Below are 16998 nucleotides of genomic sequence, written 5' to 3' on the forward strand. Positions count from 1 at the left end.
AGACAAGTGGGAGGGGAGGAAGAATTACCATGTGCAATGGGAAAGAAGTCGGGTGCTGCGAGGGGTGCCCCTTGCTCCCTACCCAGACTAAGCCCCCGCCTCTGCAGCCCACCCACCCACCCACCGGCCGCCAGCACCACAACCACAGACCCCCGCTGGCTTCCCCGCACCCCGGCCCCTTCTGCCCCTCGCAGCCCGCGCGCGCACCGCCGGGCAGGACCGTACTTGATGAAGAAGACTCGCCCGTCCCCACGGACGCCGTAAGTCCACCGGCCCGGCAGGTCCAGCCAGTCGATGTCGTCCGCCATCGGGCGCCCGCGGTGGCGCTGGGGCGGCCGGGACCCCTCGGTCCTGCCCGGGCGCTGCTGCCTGCGCCGCCCCAGGAGCGAGGAGCACCGGTGCGTGCGAGGGGAGTGCAAAGCACCTCCCGATCCTCCCCGCCTGTCCCCCCACCCCGGAGCAAACACTTGCTCAGCTCAGACCTTCCACTGAGACTCTGTTTGCTGCAAATAACCTAGGAGGGAGGGAAAGGAAAAAAAAAAAGTAGAAAAGAAACCAAACCCATCAACTTAACCCCCTCGCTGCCGCCTTGCCTAGGAGCCGGAGTTCAGAGGGCATCCTCGCAGCGCACCCGGCTCTGCGAACGGCTCTGCAGGGCTAGCCCATCACGGCTTCCTCCGCTGCCTCCTCCGTGTAATTACCGTCAATTAACTGGGGGTGAGTAATTCTGAAGTTGTTCCTTCCCTCTCCTGCTCATTTTAAACAATGTCGAATTCTTCTTCCTCCTTCTGATCTCGCAGCCAGGCAGAGGCAGTATGTAGGGCACCCTGATTACTATCTAGAGCGCTTTCGGAGCTGCCCAATGGGTATTTTCTCTCTGCTTGTTCTTACCCATCAATTAAACGTCTTTCAAGGGGAAAGGTGGGGTATGGGAGGCACCTGGGCTGGGTGACTGTGACCAGGCAATTGCTGTACTGTCTCAGCAGCGCCTTTTCAAAGCATCTCATGGCACGCGGAGAAAGATGGGTTTTTTTCAGAAGAGGCCTGAAAGGTGAAAAGGAAGGAGCTGATCACCGAAGGGGGTTGCTCTGCACGGTTTAAGCACAGTCCCCAGATCAGAGCAGTTCCCGGCCAGGGCTTGGGGAAACCAGTTCACCCAAAGCCTTGGGAAGATTTTCCTGTCGTTCTTTGAAGGTAAGAAAAACACGTCTGGTTAGTCACAGCGAGCCGGTCGGGACATTGATGGGACCCCGGGGTACCAGGGAGCGATGCTACGGTCCCAGAGTGTTGTTTTGCAGGAGAAGCACTCGGCTGCAAGCTGAAGGCCAAGCTGGAGCCCTGCTTGTGCCGCTGCGTCCTTGCTGGCTCTGCCACGGCACCGCGGCTTTCGGAGCGCGCACGTACGCACGCGCTTAACACCGCGCACAAACAGTCCCGGGGGAGCTCAGAGCGCTGCGCCCCGGTATAAGGTTACGTGCTGGCTTTTTGCAAGACTGGGCTTTTTGTCTGGGTTTGGGCTGAACCCCAAGGATAACATTGCACCGTGCCCGCCTTGCCCGGCTGGGTTACGGTCAGGCGAGCGAAGCCAGCGCGTTGCCACCCCTTATCAAATTACCATCTGCAAGCCAGGCTGTGCCACCTGCGTGCTTGCTCTCACCTTGCCCCAGCTGCAAAGTTAAACACGTTCGTGTCAGTCACTCCCCGATGAGCGCCCACAGGAGCTCCTCGGGCTTTGATCCCGCGGTACGCCCCGAGATGGGCAAGGTTACGGCCTGACCCCGAGGGAGTCAGCTCAGCTCCCGCCGCCCGAGCTCTTCCGCAGGCAGGAACGCCGCCTCCCCGCACGGCTGCACAACTTCTGCGCGCAAGTCCATGTTGCAGCAAGAGGTCAGTTCCTGATCTGCCCTAATCCTATTTCAGTCCTTGGAGAGGCGCTGGGGGGATAACGGCGGCGCTCCTAAAAGCAAAGATCCTTCCCTACCAGCCTGTCCCAGCAGCCGCTTGCAAAAGCACCTTTGTTGACTAGGAGTAGCCCCTAATCCGAGCCACTCCGCAACGTAAACATTTTTGCCCCCCGTGTCTGCGAGCCGCTCCAGTCGGCCAGACCCCCCGAGGCCCCTCTGGAGTCACCACAAGTCCCCAGAGATCTCGCCGTGTGATACGGCTCGCAGGACTGAGAGCTTTCAAATCCAGTGCCAATTCATTTCTGCAGATAAGCAGCAGAAGCCTAGAGAGGACCAGGACCAAATGAAGTCCGCTCTGCAGCCACGGGGTTACGAGCTAGCTGTACACTGCGCTTAACTTTTAGCCCAGGGTCAAATCTCTCTGATTACTGGGGAAGCATTCTTGCACATGCCGTAAGAGTACACAGGATCAGGGTCCAGGGAGATAAGCTCACCTGATCTTAAAAGAGCCCCTTCCTTGTCCCGTAACCCCCGGGAGGGAGGGGTCTCCCCCCGACCGCAGGGCTCAGGGTCCTCGGTGCCCGGGCCCGAGGGGCACCGTCTATGCCGATGACAGGGAACCGTCTAATCACATGCTAAAACCTAAGAAACTAGAAGAAGCTGTTCCAGCCTCTGGGGTGAATAAGGCGGAGATTGTTGGAGGGCTTTACTAGACGTCCAGCCAAGGATCCCGAGCTGCTCCAGGCTCTCTTCTGTCAGGTAAATAAATCAGCTTTTATTATTTTCCACTAGAGAATTTTTTCCCCCCTATTTCTTTATACCTTAATCCAATGGAAACTCAAAAGGGAAATACCAGCAGGGCTTTTTGCTTTCATTTGGTTTAAAATCCTTTTAAAAACACCTTATTCACTATTGCCCAGGTTAGGAAGGAAGGGGACAGCAGAGAGCTGAACACCAACGTTTTCTTCAGAAAAACACTTGCGGTTTGTGTTTCTACAGCTGGTTGCAGGAAGGCTCCCCAAGGGTCAGATACCACCACCTCTGCCCCGACACGCTCTGCACCCTTCCTTTCCGGGCACCCAGAGGGATGGGGAAACCCTCAGACTCCCATAGGACCATCCTAAGACCAGATTTAATCCACCTGCCTTTTCCGCCTCCACCGCCCTCCATATCAGCGCAGAAATGGATTCGCGTAGCTCCGTGATGACTAGGAACATGGAGGAGGTGGAGGAGAAAACCCAGCAAATTCACGTCAAGAAAAACAAATCCTTGCATATCAGTCATCTTCTGAAGGCTCGTGGCCTCCAAGACGTCCGAGAACAGCGCGGTGCCGGGGCGCGCTGGGCACGGGAACGCGCGGCCCGGCCGCTCCTGGCGCACGGGCCAAGCACGTGCTGCAGCCGCGGCATTAGCTAAAGCGCCGGTTTGGAGGGTGCGAGAAGGTTGGGTTACAGTAACGCCCGCGCAGGTGCCAGGGTGAGGCGCGCTCGGAGCACAAGAGACGCGCTGTCCCAGGCCTGCAGAGAGCGCAGCAGCCAGACCCAGCCTACTTCTCAACAGAAAGGCTGTGAGTTCAGGAACGACGGCATTTGACTAACGAGCCCTTGCGCGCGAGGCAGCGAGACCCGTCTGCACGGTACTGATTTGTGCAGGAGGATCTTCCCTGCCGAGCGTGCCGGGAGCAGCGCAGTGCGCGCGGGGTCTGGAGACAGCTCGGCATCGCAGCCCGCACGTAGCAGCCGCGGGCGGACACCCCCCACCGCTGCGCCCAAACCATGCCCAGCCTTTGCTTCAAGCCACAGCAACAGGGAGCACCCGGAGAAAAGGAAAGGGGAAACAGCACTGGGAGAAGGGCTGCGCTAAGTGAGCAATGACAGTACATAGCCACTGCTATTAGACTTAATCACGGTTGAAGAGGAAGTTGGGCACTAGCTGTTGTCTGACATTACAGCTCCAAGCCTCATCAAGGATGACTTAGACTTCCAGGGGAAGATAAATCAAGGCCCAGGAAATGTACTGCACAAAGGTCACTTGCGCAGAGTCTTCACAAGTCAGATGTTAGGAATGTTACCAAGCTGGGCGTTTCTGCAAAGAAAAGGCTGGCTTATTGCACTTGCCCCAAATTCACCTTCCTGTCCTACTGCTTATTCTCAAGCAGGGAGGCAGAGCGCCTTCAGGCCATTGCAGAGGGCCACGGGGAAGTGAAACATCACGTCCTGGCTACCGACCCGAACCGGCCCAGCAAGGTGGGGACAGTCGCCCAGGGACGCCGGCTGTGCCTGCGCTCCAGTACAGTCAGCGTGGTCTCCGAGGCAGCCGGCAGCGGGAGGAGAGTCCCAGCCTCGCCGCTGGCTGCTGTTGCGCTGGGATGGCGTTTCCCGGTGTAAGTCAGGCTCTGCCTGGAGGTGGAATAAGCCACCTGCCAGGACGCTCCTGTACAGTGCTGGCACCACCTTCTGGACTATAGCTTTTCCCTCTCCTAATAGAAACAGGACCAGAAATCTGAGATCAGAAGCAGCGAGCAAGGCACTTCCAAGGGGCTCAACCAAGTGAATCAGTAAGATGCATTTCATGCATCCCTCATTTCATCTCACTCTGATATTTAATACGCGCTAGATTTGGCTAAAGAAAAGATGCAGTGTGCTCCCCCCAGCTGCAAGCGATTACGTACTACATCCTCATTACATAGAGCTCTTTAGCCTTGCTCATCAAGTCGAACAAAGTCCCCTTTTTGGGGCCAGATGCCAAGCTAAGAACACAATAAACTTCACACCTGAGCCATCACGCTTTACAACACGGTCAGTCACTCGGCTCACAGAAGAGTGCGCTTCTCTTGGCTTTCCCCACTGTAACAGAGAGCAGTAGTCACCTCAAGTGAGAAGGGCTAAGCAAGCAAAGCTAAGCAAAAAGGCTAACTGTTTCATATTCTTTATGTCTGATTACAAACTGCTTGTAATTTAATACATGGTGCCAGTGAACATTGCTGCTGGGAGCACTAGTGGGTGCTGCTTGGCAGATCCTACTGAGCTGGTATGATGGAGGCCAGACATCGAGATTGCAAACAGATGTTTAACAGCCTTTTATAGCAAATCCGAATAACACATTTAACATCAGGCACGGCAACCAAATGCTTCTATATCTACCCTAAGACTCATCACTTATGTAAGGCTTGTTACCATAGCTCCTAACAGCCTATATGCGAGCAGGCACAGAAAGGTGCCAACACAAAACCATTCCCCCTGCCCCTACTCACTCTGGAAGGGAAATCTTTCTAATCTGCTTATGCTTCTCCCTTGCCAGAAGAGCCTGGCTTAACCTCAGTTCTGGTCTAAGTTATTTTAGCTGAGAAGCAATCCGAAACAGTCAACTTTACATAAGCAGCCTGGTGCCTCAGCAGGAAAGGAAGAAAGGAGCGTTGAATACAAACGCAGTGAAAGTCCCTGCCAGCTCAGCTTCCTTCTCAGCACAAAATCTGCGCGAGAAGCCTGGGACCATAACCCAACTTCTCTCAACTGAAGACTGCTGTTTCCTTACAAAAGGGTTCAAAGTCTGTGTAGCTATTTTCTGTTTCTAATGAGATACCTCATCTTTCAGTGAGAAAGAAATAAGCTACCTGGCACTTCCCAGAGGGGAGGAATAACTCATGTGCGCTTGTCATGTGGCAAGCGGGGGTATGAACAGCTGCTCCATAGTAATTTTAACACACTTACTGTCTTATGCAAACTGCCACAAATGCATTGAGCATCAAAGTACTATTTTACAACTAGGATCTTCCCTTTCTCCTGATGTTGCTATATATCAGTTATTCTTTACAGCAGCTATCTTCTCTTAAAGACAGCTTTTGAAGATTAAGACATTGCTATCCAGAGCTGTCCAAACTATATCTTTGACAGATGGCAGAAATTCATCCTTCAGCTGCTGTGTTTTACAGTTGGCCGGTTAGTGCAAAACCAAGTTCATCATTTGAACCAGTTTCCACAGCCCCTGCTAGGAGGGCTGTTAACCCGCGGAAGCTTAGAGTCCAGCCTGCCCAAGTGAAGCTACGTGCACCAAACACAGTACATTTCTACATGGAGAGCTTTTTGTTGGATTGGGGGGGGGGGGGGGGGGCTAGAAGCAGCACCTAATTATTTTAGCAGGAAGGATGGAGAAGGCAGTTCAGGTGTCCAACAATATGCTATCACGAAAACAACAGACAGGCAAAGAACATGATGAATATAAAATAGGCTCATACAGCTGTGAAGCTTCAAAGCAGCAAACGTTTTTATTGCTAACAGACTTATCTTGAGCATTAGCAGCAGGGGCAGATGGATGCCTGCTACTAATGGGCTCTAATATTTTATACCCTCAAGACTAATGGACAGCTTTTACAAGACTTCATCCCCTCCCTACACTCACCCTTCACCCCAAACAGGGAATTTTCTGCACTTAGTGATGTAAACAGCCACACACTGAAAAGATCTTGGATTACATCTGAGTTACAGCAGATCAGTTCTGGGCTGTGCAGTGGAAAAAAGCAGTGGACTCGCCCTGGAGTTGCAATCGTGTCATGATTCACAGCCCTTCTGCAGTTGTCACTTCCTTCTGCCTGCCTGCCAGTTTCAGAAGAAACTTGCTTTTTGGGGACAAAAACGCTATACCAGTATTAATCTGCAAATGGCATTTTAGTGGATGCAGTCAGCAGTGACAAAAATAGTAGCTTATTTACCCCCATGTGCTTTGCTGACAAACAAGTTCTTAAGTCCCCCAGAGAAGAGACAGCTACCAGAGCAAAAATTCTACTCTAACATGGATAAATTGTCACTAAACTCAAACTGCAGACTGCAGTGAGGATAAAGTAATCCTAGCAGGATTTTAACATTCCAGATGGCATCTCGATGCACTGCCAGATACATAAAAGCTTTCATCATGTGCTCCAACTATATTTAAACTATCACAATGAATAAAGAGAATGTAGCATTCACTGTTATTCACTCTTTGCGCCATAGGGCAGATTTTAGAGCCACCAGAAGAACAGGTGAAGATTACCTTCTAGAAAACCATCGTAGTTCATGGTTAACTACCTAGATTTGGTCGCTATTTTAAACTACTGAGAGTTGTATGGCTAAGTATTCCACAGAGTTCAGAAAATGTTTTTATCTAGTCTAGCAGTTTTCTATCCAAGACATCGTTACAGAAACAAGTACTGGACAATGCTGGTTCTACAGAGGCCTAGAAAAGATTCAGGTGCAAAGTGAATTATTGCTTGTGCTGCAAGACATGAACAAGTAGTACCGTCTCTCTTATTCTAACGCTTAGCTCTAAGCACTGCTTTTCCTTAAGGCATTAACTAAAGGAAACAAACAATAATTTGAAAGTTCCCCTCAAAATCTCACTCTAGAAGAGGGGTGGCTAACCTAATGGCTCGTGAAGTCATTCAAGGGATTCCTATGCTGTGACCCTGTCGCACGAAGAACGTCGGGGCTACACTGCTAGCAACACTAGTCATCAAAACCTCCACTTTGGAGGAAGCCAGCCCATTATCCTCATTACCTGGATGTACAACCAGGCTAGCGTCATTTCCAGTAAACCCCAGGAACCCTGAAAAATAAGTTATCTTGTGTCTGCAAGTCACTCTGCGTGGCGGCTTCTCCCCATGACTGTGAGATGAGGCGCATGTGTTGCTGTCATCCCACCTACCACTCACAATAGAACAACGCTGTGTTTCAAACCGCCTTCTCCCACCCAAAAAAGCAAAGTGCAGCTGACCCAAACAGCCATCCAAGCTGCACAATTTTGCAAGATCCTACTTTCACGTTAAAAAAAAAAGTTGGATAATCCTGTGCAGGATTAGGTCTAATTAGACACAACCACCGTGCTATATTCCCACATATTCCAAGCTCCTTACCAAACATTTTACTTCAGTTCATCAAAACAAAACCAAGAGAATAAGTAATTCACTGCATTAAAAGCCAATGCTACACAGCAAAAGACAGAAAAGCGTTTCCAGCTCTTCTCTGATTAAAGACCTGATGTTTGGCACCTTGAGGTCACTTCTATTCACAAGACTACAGCTCAAATTTATTTCAGGGCAGAAGCCCAAAAGCACTTCAAAAAAATCCCATGGAATACCTTCAAAGCCACCCACGTATTCATATATAAACAGCTGGGCTAACCAGTGAGCAAACTAAAACAAAATCTACAATACCCAGACTCAACCAAAGCAACGACTTGCAGCAATACCTGATTTCAATGCAAGCAATTTCACTTTGCATTTTAGTTTAAAAGCTGAATTCATTAGAATACCTTACAACCACATAGATGTATTGGTTCAGAAGGAAGTTCAAAGGTAAGACTGCCTAATTCTAAATTACTACAACCTGTTCTTCATCACCAACAAGAAATATTTGATGTTCCTATAAAACTAAACATACACTTAAGCTTTAAACACCAAACTGCTCACACACAGAGAGCACAATCTTGTTAAAAGAAAAAAGCACACAGGGCACTGCATCTCTACTTGATACGCTGATGAGAACCAACATGTAGTATTGTCTAGACAAATGCCACCAGATCCAGTATGTGTATGATGCTTTGCAAAGTTATCCAATACATCTCCTGTAATTTTTTTCAAAGAAAAACAACTTGTCATTATCTTGCAAATATCTTTATTACAATTTACAGATTAGTTCTGAATAGTTTTATGTACAGAAATATAACTTTAGATATAAAAACCCAACAAACGCGACACAAATCAATTAAAATCTGTATAAAGCCAATGTTGAAGGTTTTCTAACTCTCTCTAAATCATACAAAAATAAAATCTGATAATTACAGTTTTGATTTAAAGTCTAAGTGTTATTTTTACTGTCTCACTCAAAGCCACTTACACATCCTGCATGATCATTTTAAGATATGTTAAGGGAAAATGGTGACAAAATAAGCTTATCTTGCTTTTAAGTGGCTTTATTTCTCAACATTTCTGTTTATGAAGTTAGTGTTAGAATAATATCCTAGTTCCTTACATTTGACATTTTGAAAACGTTTGGAGGGGGGCAAACGCTTATGCAAGCGGATACATTTCAACAAAAATCAGCAGTGTTTATTCATAGGTGGAAGAAGAGAGTCCTTGGTACACTGCAGGCTGAAAATAGGATTTTTTTTTTAATGTTAGAAGCACTTTCAGAAGCAGAAGCTTTTAATCTAGTTCATACCTAATTTATGTACTCTGTTCAGTTCCAGCTGTAGTCCTTTTCCTAGCCGTTGCAAATAGCGCATCAGTATCTGCGTGTTTATTTACATCATTCTAAGGCTTCTTTACAAACACTAGTAAGCCAAGTGAGTTATCTGGAGTAACTGAAGCAGCAACAATTCCTCCAAGGTCAAAGAAATTAGCAGAGTCGGGGGGGGGGGGGGGGAACAATCTGACTCTTGTATATTTTACCAAAGGCAACAAAAACATTTTTACTTATGAGCCACGTCTGGACTTTAACTCAAAAAAGTATGTTACAATTCTAACACATTTATCATCCTGCATGCTTTAAATAAAGAGCTGAACAATTGTTATCAAATGTGATATAGGAAAATGAACTCTTAGAAATTAAAACCTCTTCATAGGATTTGAGAGCATGATTTGAATTGAGATTTCACAGGTGAGAGCTTTTGTAGGAACAGAGAACCTGACTTGTTTATTGCACTGGGATTAAAAGTAAGTGTTGCATGGCTTTCAAGTACCTAATTTTAAGACCGCCTGAATTCCAGCCATATTTTAAATTTACATGGCAGCTCTACTACAGTTCACTGCTAAGCCTCTGACTTTTATCACAGTAATATTTCTCTTGTAACAGAGAAAAAAAACTTTTAAATCCAAAGAATATTCCTTAGGCAATGAGAATAACATGTCAAATCAAAAGCTCTGAAATTTTAAAGATAGAATTTAAAGTAACAGCCAGAAAGACCACAAGATAAAGCAGAAAATGCAGTAAAGCTCGGCAAAGTCTGTCACTTGGATAAACTCTTCTCTCCACGTATCTGTACTTTTCTTTTGAATTAAGATTTCAGTTCACTGAGATTACACATCTGAAGTGTCTAGGTTTCCCCCTTCCAAAAGCAACTCTAGCCAGCTGCTGAATGAACCAAGTAGCAAATCATTTATTCAAGCAACTTCATGAAAACAGATCTGAACCCTTTAGATGTTTGATATTTATTCCATTGCACCACCTCATTTCTGCTTAGACAGCAGCCACTCGACATCCTTCAGTTCCAAGAGCATATCCAAATGGCGCTGCCTTTTTATTTGGACTGAAACAGCATTAAATATTTTGAGTTAGGAACACAAATAAGGAGTGTTTTTATTCCACTGAGGACCTCTCAAACTTCCAGACCCGAAACGTGAAATGTTATTTTGGTAGCAGTTGAACAAAAGTGCAGACACATAGAGGTATTAATACTGGCTTTTGGTAAAGAACACAGAAACCTGCAACCCTAGACTTCCATAAATCAAAGATAACTCTCCTTACAAGTACCAGAGCAAGTACACCGGATACAAGAAATATGAAAAATCTGCCACTTGAATCCATCTTCAGGAAGCAGACTCAATTATGGTGAAGTTCCTTCAAGAGCGACTAAAGAACTAAGGCTTAGTTCCCTACACGCAGCTACACCTAAACTCAGATTATCACCCATACTTTCACACATGCCTTGCAGTTTAAATTACCAATGAGGACAGGATTAGGATGAGGCCTTTCAGCGCCCTGAAAGCAAACAGCCTTGGTGCACAAGCAGCCAACACCCTTTGGAACAGTACCAGGCAAAGATACTATTTAAATAAAAACAAACCAAAGGGCTCGTAGTGCACCAGAGTTCACTTGAAACGAAACCCCCAGTGTTCTAGACTGAGATATTAAGACATCAGAGTAAATGTTACATAAACGCTCAAACACCAAACTGCATGCAAAATTAGGATCTTAAAAGGAAGGAAAAAAGTACCTACTTTGCACAGTAAATTTAACATTAATAGCTAGCAAAATTCAAGACGTCTTTTTTTTTTTTTTTTTTTTACAAGTTAAAGAAAATGGAGAAACACAAGAAAGTAGCACACGCATTTTCAAACTTTAAATCAAAACTGCAATACCTGGGTTCTGAGCCCCATAAATATTTCCTTCAAAATAGGTTTTGCTTTTTCAAAGTGCAAAATTCCAACTTAACAGCCACCACTTCTCAACATAGGGCAGACAAGGCATTTTTGGAATGGATTTAGTCTAAAGCAGTCTGTTTCTCAAGTGCTACTCAAAAGGAATGCAATTATACCACTCCTCACCCTTGAGACTCAAAAGGTTTCGTTTAGATATCAAAATGGGACGCACATTGGTAAATTCATTGGCTGAATATTCAATCGGGACAAAGTGTTAAAACCCCACTTCACCCCCCATATCAAAACATAGGCAGCTGCCATTTGTTGTTTTGAAGGTGTTCACGAGTGCTTAGGATCACACAACTGAAAATCTTTTAAGGTGCTACAAGAGATCAAGCCTTTTGTAATAAGTTTCTTGGAGTCTATTAAATACTTTTTGTCTATGCTCTGTTGTTAAGCAGTATCCTATGGCATCTTCTGTTTCTTGGATCCGTTTCTGGAATCTGCACCCATCTCGCGCAAGTTCTTCCCAGGGTCCTTTACGATCCTCCTCACTGCTTATATAATACTCAGTAACTTTTTCAAGGAAGGTTACCTGGAAGAGACAAGCATTAAAGCATTGAGCAAACATTCATGAAAAAGAGTTCAATCCTTATTTGCACATACAATTATTTCTAATGTTTTGTGAAAAAGGTGGTTATTATATGTCTAAAATAGCAAGAAAACCCAAATATTAATCAGTTTATGCTACACAGGTCTCTGCACCACCTAGACAACAGTGTACCTTGCCTTTATTAAATAGATGAGTTACACTTCAGCTTTAAAGTGACCTCACTTCCAGGTGCTGATTTCTCCCTCTACTGAAAGTAGCGCTCAACTTAGTTTCTGAACTACGGTCTAAGAGGCCTCATTAAACAGAGGGAAGACCACACAATGTTCCAGATCAAGTGGCCCTGTGGAATAACATACCCCCTGACATCAGTCCTGGACTGGACTCAAGGAGGTTACTTAGGATAGGCCAGAACACCGATTTAAAGCTAAAAATATGCTACCTAATTACTGAAGCATCTTAAATAAATAAATAAATAAAAATCATTGTTCTACAGAATGAGTAATCATGTGAGTCAGCCTGTACTTTAGCACCGGAAAGGAATGCTACGTTTAAGGAAGCAACACTCATTACTACGTGACTGGAACAAACCAATCTATTCAGAGCTAGTATCAAATTCCAGAGTATTTAAGTTCATACAAGGAAAATAAATCAACGTCACGGTGCTATAAAAACATATCATAACCAAGATTTTCCACGCTATCACTTAAAAAAAGCTACACGCAAATCATTAGCATCACTCTAAGGGAGAATATAAATATTTTTAAGGGCTATTAAAACTCTATTAAGAAAACAAAGAAACCTACAGGCTCAGAACCCAAACTTAACAGTACCTAGCCTACTGCTGTACTAAGGATTTCACCTTTTCTGTATCAAGCAAAAAGCAAAAGCCAAACTATACTTTAAGACTCCTACTGAAGTAGGCATTGCTTTTCATATAAAAGGCTTAGAACTGAAGGACAAAACCAATTAGCTTTCAAAGATTCCATCAACTCTTAGACTAGGACTAATTCCTGAAGACAAGGCAGTTATTGTAATTACAGATGACTCCGTAATCAGTGTACCTCGTGAATTTGCTCCAGTACAGCTACTTTAAGACTGCACAAAGACTACATAGGTTATTTAGCTTCCAGAAGGCTCAGAAGAAATTTGGAGAGGTGTACAAAACTACTACTGCTCCATTTCTATGTTTTATTAATATAGAATTGCAGTTTCACACCTGGTTCATGGTGGCACAATTAAAGAGCATACGGTGAGACTGCTTTTTGTCCTAGTGCCATCTTCTAACCTTCACAGAAAACATTAAGATAAAAAGTTACGGAAGAGATGAATCTATAGGGCTAATCAACAGGAGAGGCTATACAGTCATAAAGGACTGCTGAACATAACCGTAAGAAGTTATCTAATGATTCTAGTGCAGTGATCCCAAACCACTTTGGCGTTATCTGCAAAAAGTAAAAGAAAGCAAGCTTGTGGCCACACCAGTGAGCTTAAGCTCAGTTTATACACTGCAAACTTGAAAAAAAACAACAACAACAACAAACGGCTTTACTAATCTCTCTGAAAGGGATCATAACAACCAAAAGTCAATTTTTAATTGGACAAGTTGCAATAAAGAGCTTTGCTTTTAATACAATATTCCATGGCACATCAGATCCCACATGTTCCTTGAGCACTTGCTAACTCTTAAATGAAACAAAACACTCCCAGGTTTTATGACTTTAAAAACAAGAATACTGCGGTTTGTTTGATTACAGGATGGCATACAGAAAATAGCTTTGACCAGGATGAATGACCTGAAGATTTCTTTGGAACGCCTCAATCATTGTTCAGCGATCTCTGTTAGTTTTGCAGAGAGGCCTTATTAAGCATCTGCTTTCAAGCACACAGTGTTGTTACATCAGCCTATCCCTGCGCGACTTACTACCTTTCATCCTTTTTACATCAGTCTAAGATACCCTTGGGTACAATTACTGGATTTTGTAACATCATGCTAAATCTTGCGTCTAGATCATTGTTCTTTCATGGTGCCACTAGAAAGATTATGCAGCAATTGGAACACTGTTTTGAAAGCAGGGGAGCCAAAAAAATTACTACTGCAAGAAGCAAACAAGAAGTTCACACTTCTAACATGCAAGAAGACTTAAGCTATGGAACTGTGAACTTGCTGCAGGGTTCATCAATGCTAGGGTGTAGTGTTTCAGACATATGTTGTTAGTTACCAAATACCTCTCACAAAAATAGTTCAACTTTGAGCACTTTCCAAGTAAATGGAAATACAATAGTTCGTCTGTTCAATTGTTACATTCGGAACTATCACTTGCTCCAGCAAAAATAAGTGGGAGGTTACCTCCAAGCCACTGTCTCAAAGGAGCAATCACCTGTCTCGACTGAGAATGCTTTAGAAAGCATTATCCAACTTTTCCACTTTGCTAAGTTGTTACACGAGTGTATTATCCTGGGACTTCCTATTACAAGCTGTGACTCACAAATGTTTGAAATACTAGGCAAGACTCAGAAGTACATCATCCTCAAAAAGCAATGTTGTACATCCACAGCAACATAAAATTTATTAGAAGCTAAATTCATTACTAAGCTACCTAAATCTTAGCCCACACATTAGAAATTGTTTTACCAAGCCAATTAATTCCTCATACAAATGCTATACTTTCAGTTTGAATTTAGAAGCCTAGTTAGACTTTAGAAGAGTTCAGTTTGAGTTTAGAAGCCACATTAAGTATTTTGGAAAAAACAAATTAAAGACCCCAAAACTCTTGGATTACAAATATCAATCACTTAACCAGAAATAGAAGCATTAATACATATATATAGAAAACTTTAACGACTTCTGCAGGGTGTGTTAGCCCACAACAGAAGAGTTCTTACTATCCCAAAGGCACATGATTGCTGTAAAATACTCAAGCTGGCTTGTTAGAGGTCTACATGCTACAACTAAATGTCTGAAATCTCAATTATACTAGGCACAGAGGTCCTAGAACGTTTTATCAACATCATTCATAACCCAAAGGATGCTTTCCAGAGGAAAATGAACAGGTAGCTCACACAGTTCTCATCTGATTCTCAGATGAGGAAAACTACATTGTAATACATAAATATAGACTGAAGAGAGACCTATGCTTTGCATTGAATATTTACAGTCAAGAAAAGAAATTTAAAGAAATTAAGTTATCTGGCTCATGCCACTGAATTACACAATCTGCCATCACGTGACAAAGATGTGGCACACTGACATCAGTCAAATAATTAGACCACAAGCTCAAGTGGGTATCATATGCCTACCACTGTGGCTGGAATCCCGGCACAAATGACCTCACCATTCACATATTGCTTTTTTTTTTTTTTTTTTTTTTTAAATTAAGCGTTCCCAAAACACAAAAACGCAAACGCGAACTGAAGTGAAGTATACCTTTTTTCTCTTGGAACTTCCACATTTCTCACCAGAAAGAATGCCCTGCTGCACAGAGTCTGTGATGTCACAATTCTGCTTTTCCAGCTGTACCGGACAGACTGTTAAGTGACTACACTCAGAAGTGACCAAACCCAGCCTCTCTGTTCCTTGTAAACTAGGCCTCCCTTTTTTTCCTGCTGTTTGAAAGGGCGCTTTGAAATTAAAAGGATTATATGGATCATCTGAGGTACAGAATGAATTCCAAAGTTTCAAATTTTCTGCCTCATCCACACTACTACACTCCCATTCGTCATCCTCTTCAGAACTAGGGTCAGGAGAGCCTGAAGACTCCTCTGCCCAGGAATCCTCCTCCTCTTCTTCTTCCATATCTGACCCACAGGGCATATCCTTTTCTGGATCACTGGAAGTTGTCTGAATGGTAGCTGTGAAGTTCTGAGGGTTGTAAGGATCCAAACTGTAGAAGGAATTCCAGAGATGCAATCTTTCCCCGTTCTGGCTCCCAGCATCTGAATCCGAGAGAAGCCCTTCGCTATCGAACCCATCGTCGTCATCCCAGTCTTCCTCATCATCTGCACTCTCCTCCCCACTGGAAGCTCCCCCTATGATATAACCTATTAGTTTATTAGCACAGGCGGGCCTGGCTGAAACTGGCAAGTTTTGCTCTACCTCAGAGTCTGCATCATCTTCCTCTTCGTCAGTACAGGCTTCCCCCCCAAAAGCAGCCATCTCAGGGGAACTCCTCGGTTCCTGTTCCAAGCAGCTGTCTCCAGGCTGCCTCCCTGTGCTGTGCTGCTCCTCGGGACGCTTCAGCTCCCAGGCACCACACCGCTGCGCCTGCTGCTGCCCTGCCTTTTCTCGACAGACGCCCTTATGCTGCTGCTCCTCCTCGAGGCTGTGATAGCCGTGGTCCGGCTCTGGCACAACCAGGCCACGGCTGGCCAAATGTCGCTGCTGGAGAAACTCCAGGCGCTTGGTCCGCAGGAGCTCCATTTCCGGCAGGCCGCCCCGACCCGAGCATCCTCGCCAGGCCTCCACGGGGACCTCGGCGCTCAGGGGCTGCGGCAGATGGCTCTTAGCGGAAGAGCAGGCCTGGCCGTCGTCCGAGCCTAGGCGGTTACCGGGCGCCAGCACGTAGGAGAGAAAGTCCACAGGCGGAACGGAGAAGGAGACCAGGCTGCTGCGAGCGACCTCGGCTCCCCAGAGGGGCTGGGCGGGCTGCGGGCCGCTCTCCCGCGCCGGCTCCGCGGGCTCCTCCGACCAGGGCAGCTTCCCCTCGCCCCAGTCGAGCGAGGCGGCGGGCTCGGCGAGCAGCAGCAGCGACGGCGGCGGCGGGGCGGCGGCCTTGGCGGCGGGGCAGAGGGCGCTGCTCAGCGCGGCGGCGGGCAGCAGCCGCTGCAGCAAGGCGGGCAGCGGCGAGAGCAGCTGCGACACCAGCCGCATCCAGGAGAAGGGCGGGCTCGCCTGGGGCGAGGCGACGGCGGCGGGCGCCGAGCTGGGGGCGCCCAGCTTGGGCCAGGCCAAGGTGAAGCCGAGCCAGGAGCCGGGCTGGGGCCGCCCCAGCGCGGGGCTCGCCCGCTCGCGGCCGCTCGGCTCCATGAGCGACGGCGGGCGGAGGGGGCTCTTCAGCGGCGCGGCCGAGCCTGCGGAGCCGGGTTCCGGCGACGGGCGGCGGGGAGAAGGGCGCGGCTCGGGGCGGGGGGCTTCCTTCGCGAGCTGGGCTTCATCCTGCTGCGGCGGAGGGCTGCGGGGCGGCCAGCGCGGGGCGCCAGGTCGGGCGGCGGAGCGGGGCGATCCGGTGCGTTGCGGTGCGAGAAGACGGCGGACGAGACAAAATGGCGGCGGCGGCACGAGCGCAACGGCTAAATCCGCCCACGGCCGGCGCCAGCCCCCGCTGCGGGAGAGGGGGGAGGAGGCGGCGCCAGCGCGCAGGCGCCTGCCCGCC

The 16998-nt window shown here is 46.9% G+C and overlaps 2 protein-coding genes and 1 long non-coding RNA gene across 3 annotated transcripts in view; 1 reads left to right on the forward strand and 2 right to left on the reverse strand.

The window, feature by feature from the left end:
* Positions 1–411, reverse strand: part of PLEKHA6 (pleckstrin homology domain containing A6) — a 54754-nt gene extending 54343 nt beyond the window's left edge. Inside the window, exon 1 of the mRNA XM_068917877.1 lies at positions 226–411. Within this exon, the coding sequence (XP_068773978.1) occupies positions 226–308 (83 nt within the window). The 5' untranslated portion in view covers positions 309–411. The remainder of the gene's footprint in view (positions 1–225) is intronic.
* A 185-nt stretch (positions 412–596) lies between these two features.
* Positions 597–10937, forward strand: LOC138062088 (uncharacterized). Its single transcript, XR_011136091.1, has 2 exons — positions 597–2663; positions 2904–10937. It is a non-coding gene; the product is annotated as an uncharacterized lncRNA (long non-coding RNA).
* PPP1R15B (protein phosphatase 1 regulatory subunit 15B) lies at positions 8535–16994 on the reverse strand. The gene is made up of 2 exons (XM_009672261.2): positions 15054–16994; positions 8535–11611 (listed from the first exon to the last, which is right to left on the reverse strand). Exons 1-2 carry the CDS (start codon positions 16650–16652, stop codon positions 11399–11401), a joined length of 1812 nt encoding a protein of 603 aa, XP_009670556.2. The 5' UTR covers positions 16653–16994; the 3' UTR covers positions 8535–11398.
* Positions 16995–16998: the final 4 nt, after the last annotated feature.

The sequence above is a fragment of the Struthio camelus genome, chromosome 24 (genome assembly GCF_040807025.1).
Source record: "Struthio camelus isolate bStrCam1 chromosome 24, bStrCam1.hap1, whole genome shotgun sequence".
NCBI lineage: Eukaryota > Metazoa > Chordata > Aves > Struthioniformes > Struthionidae > Struthio > Struthio camelus.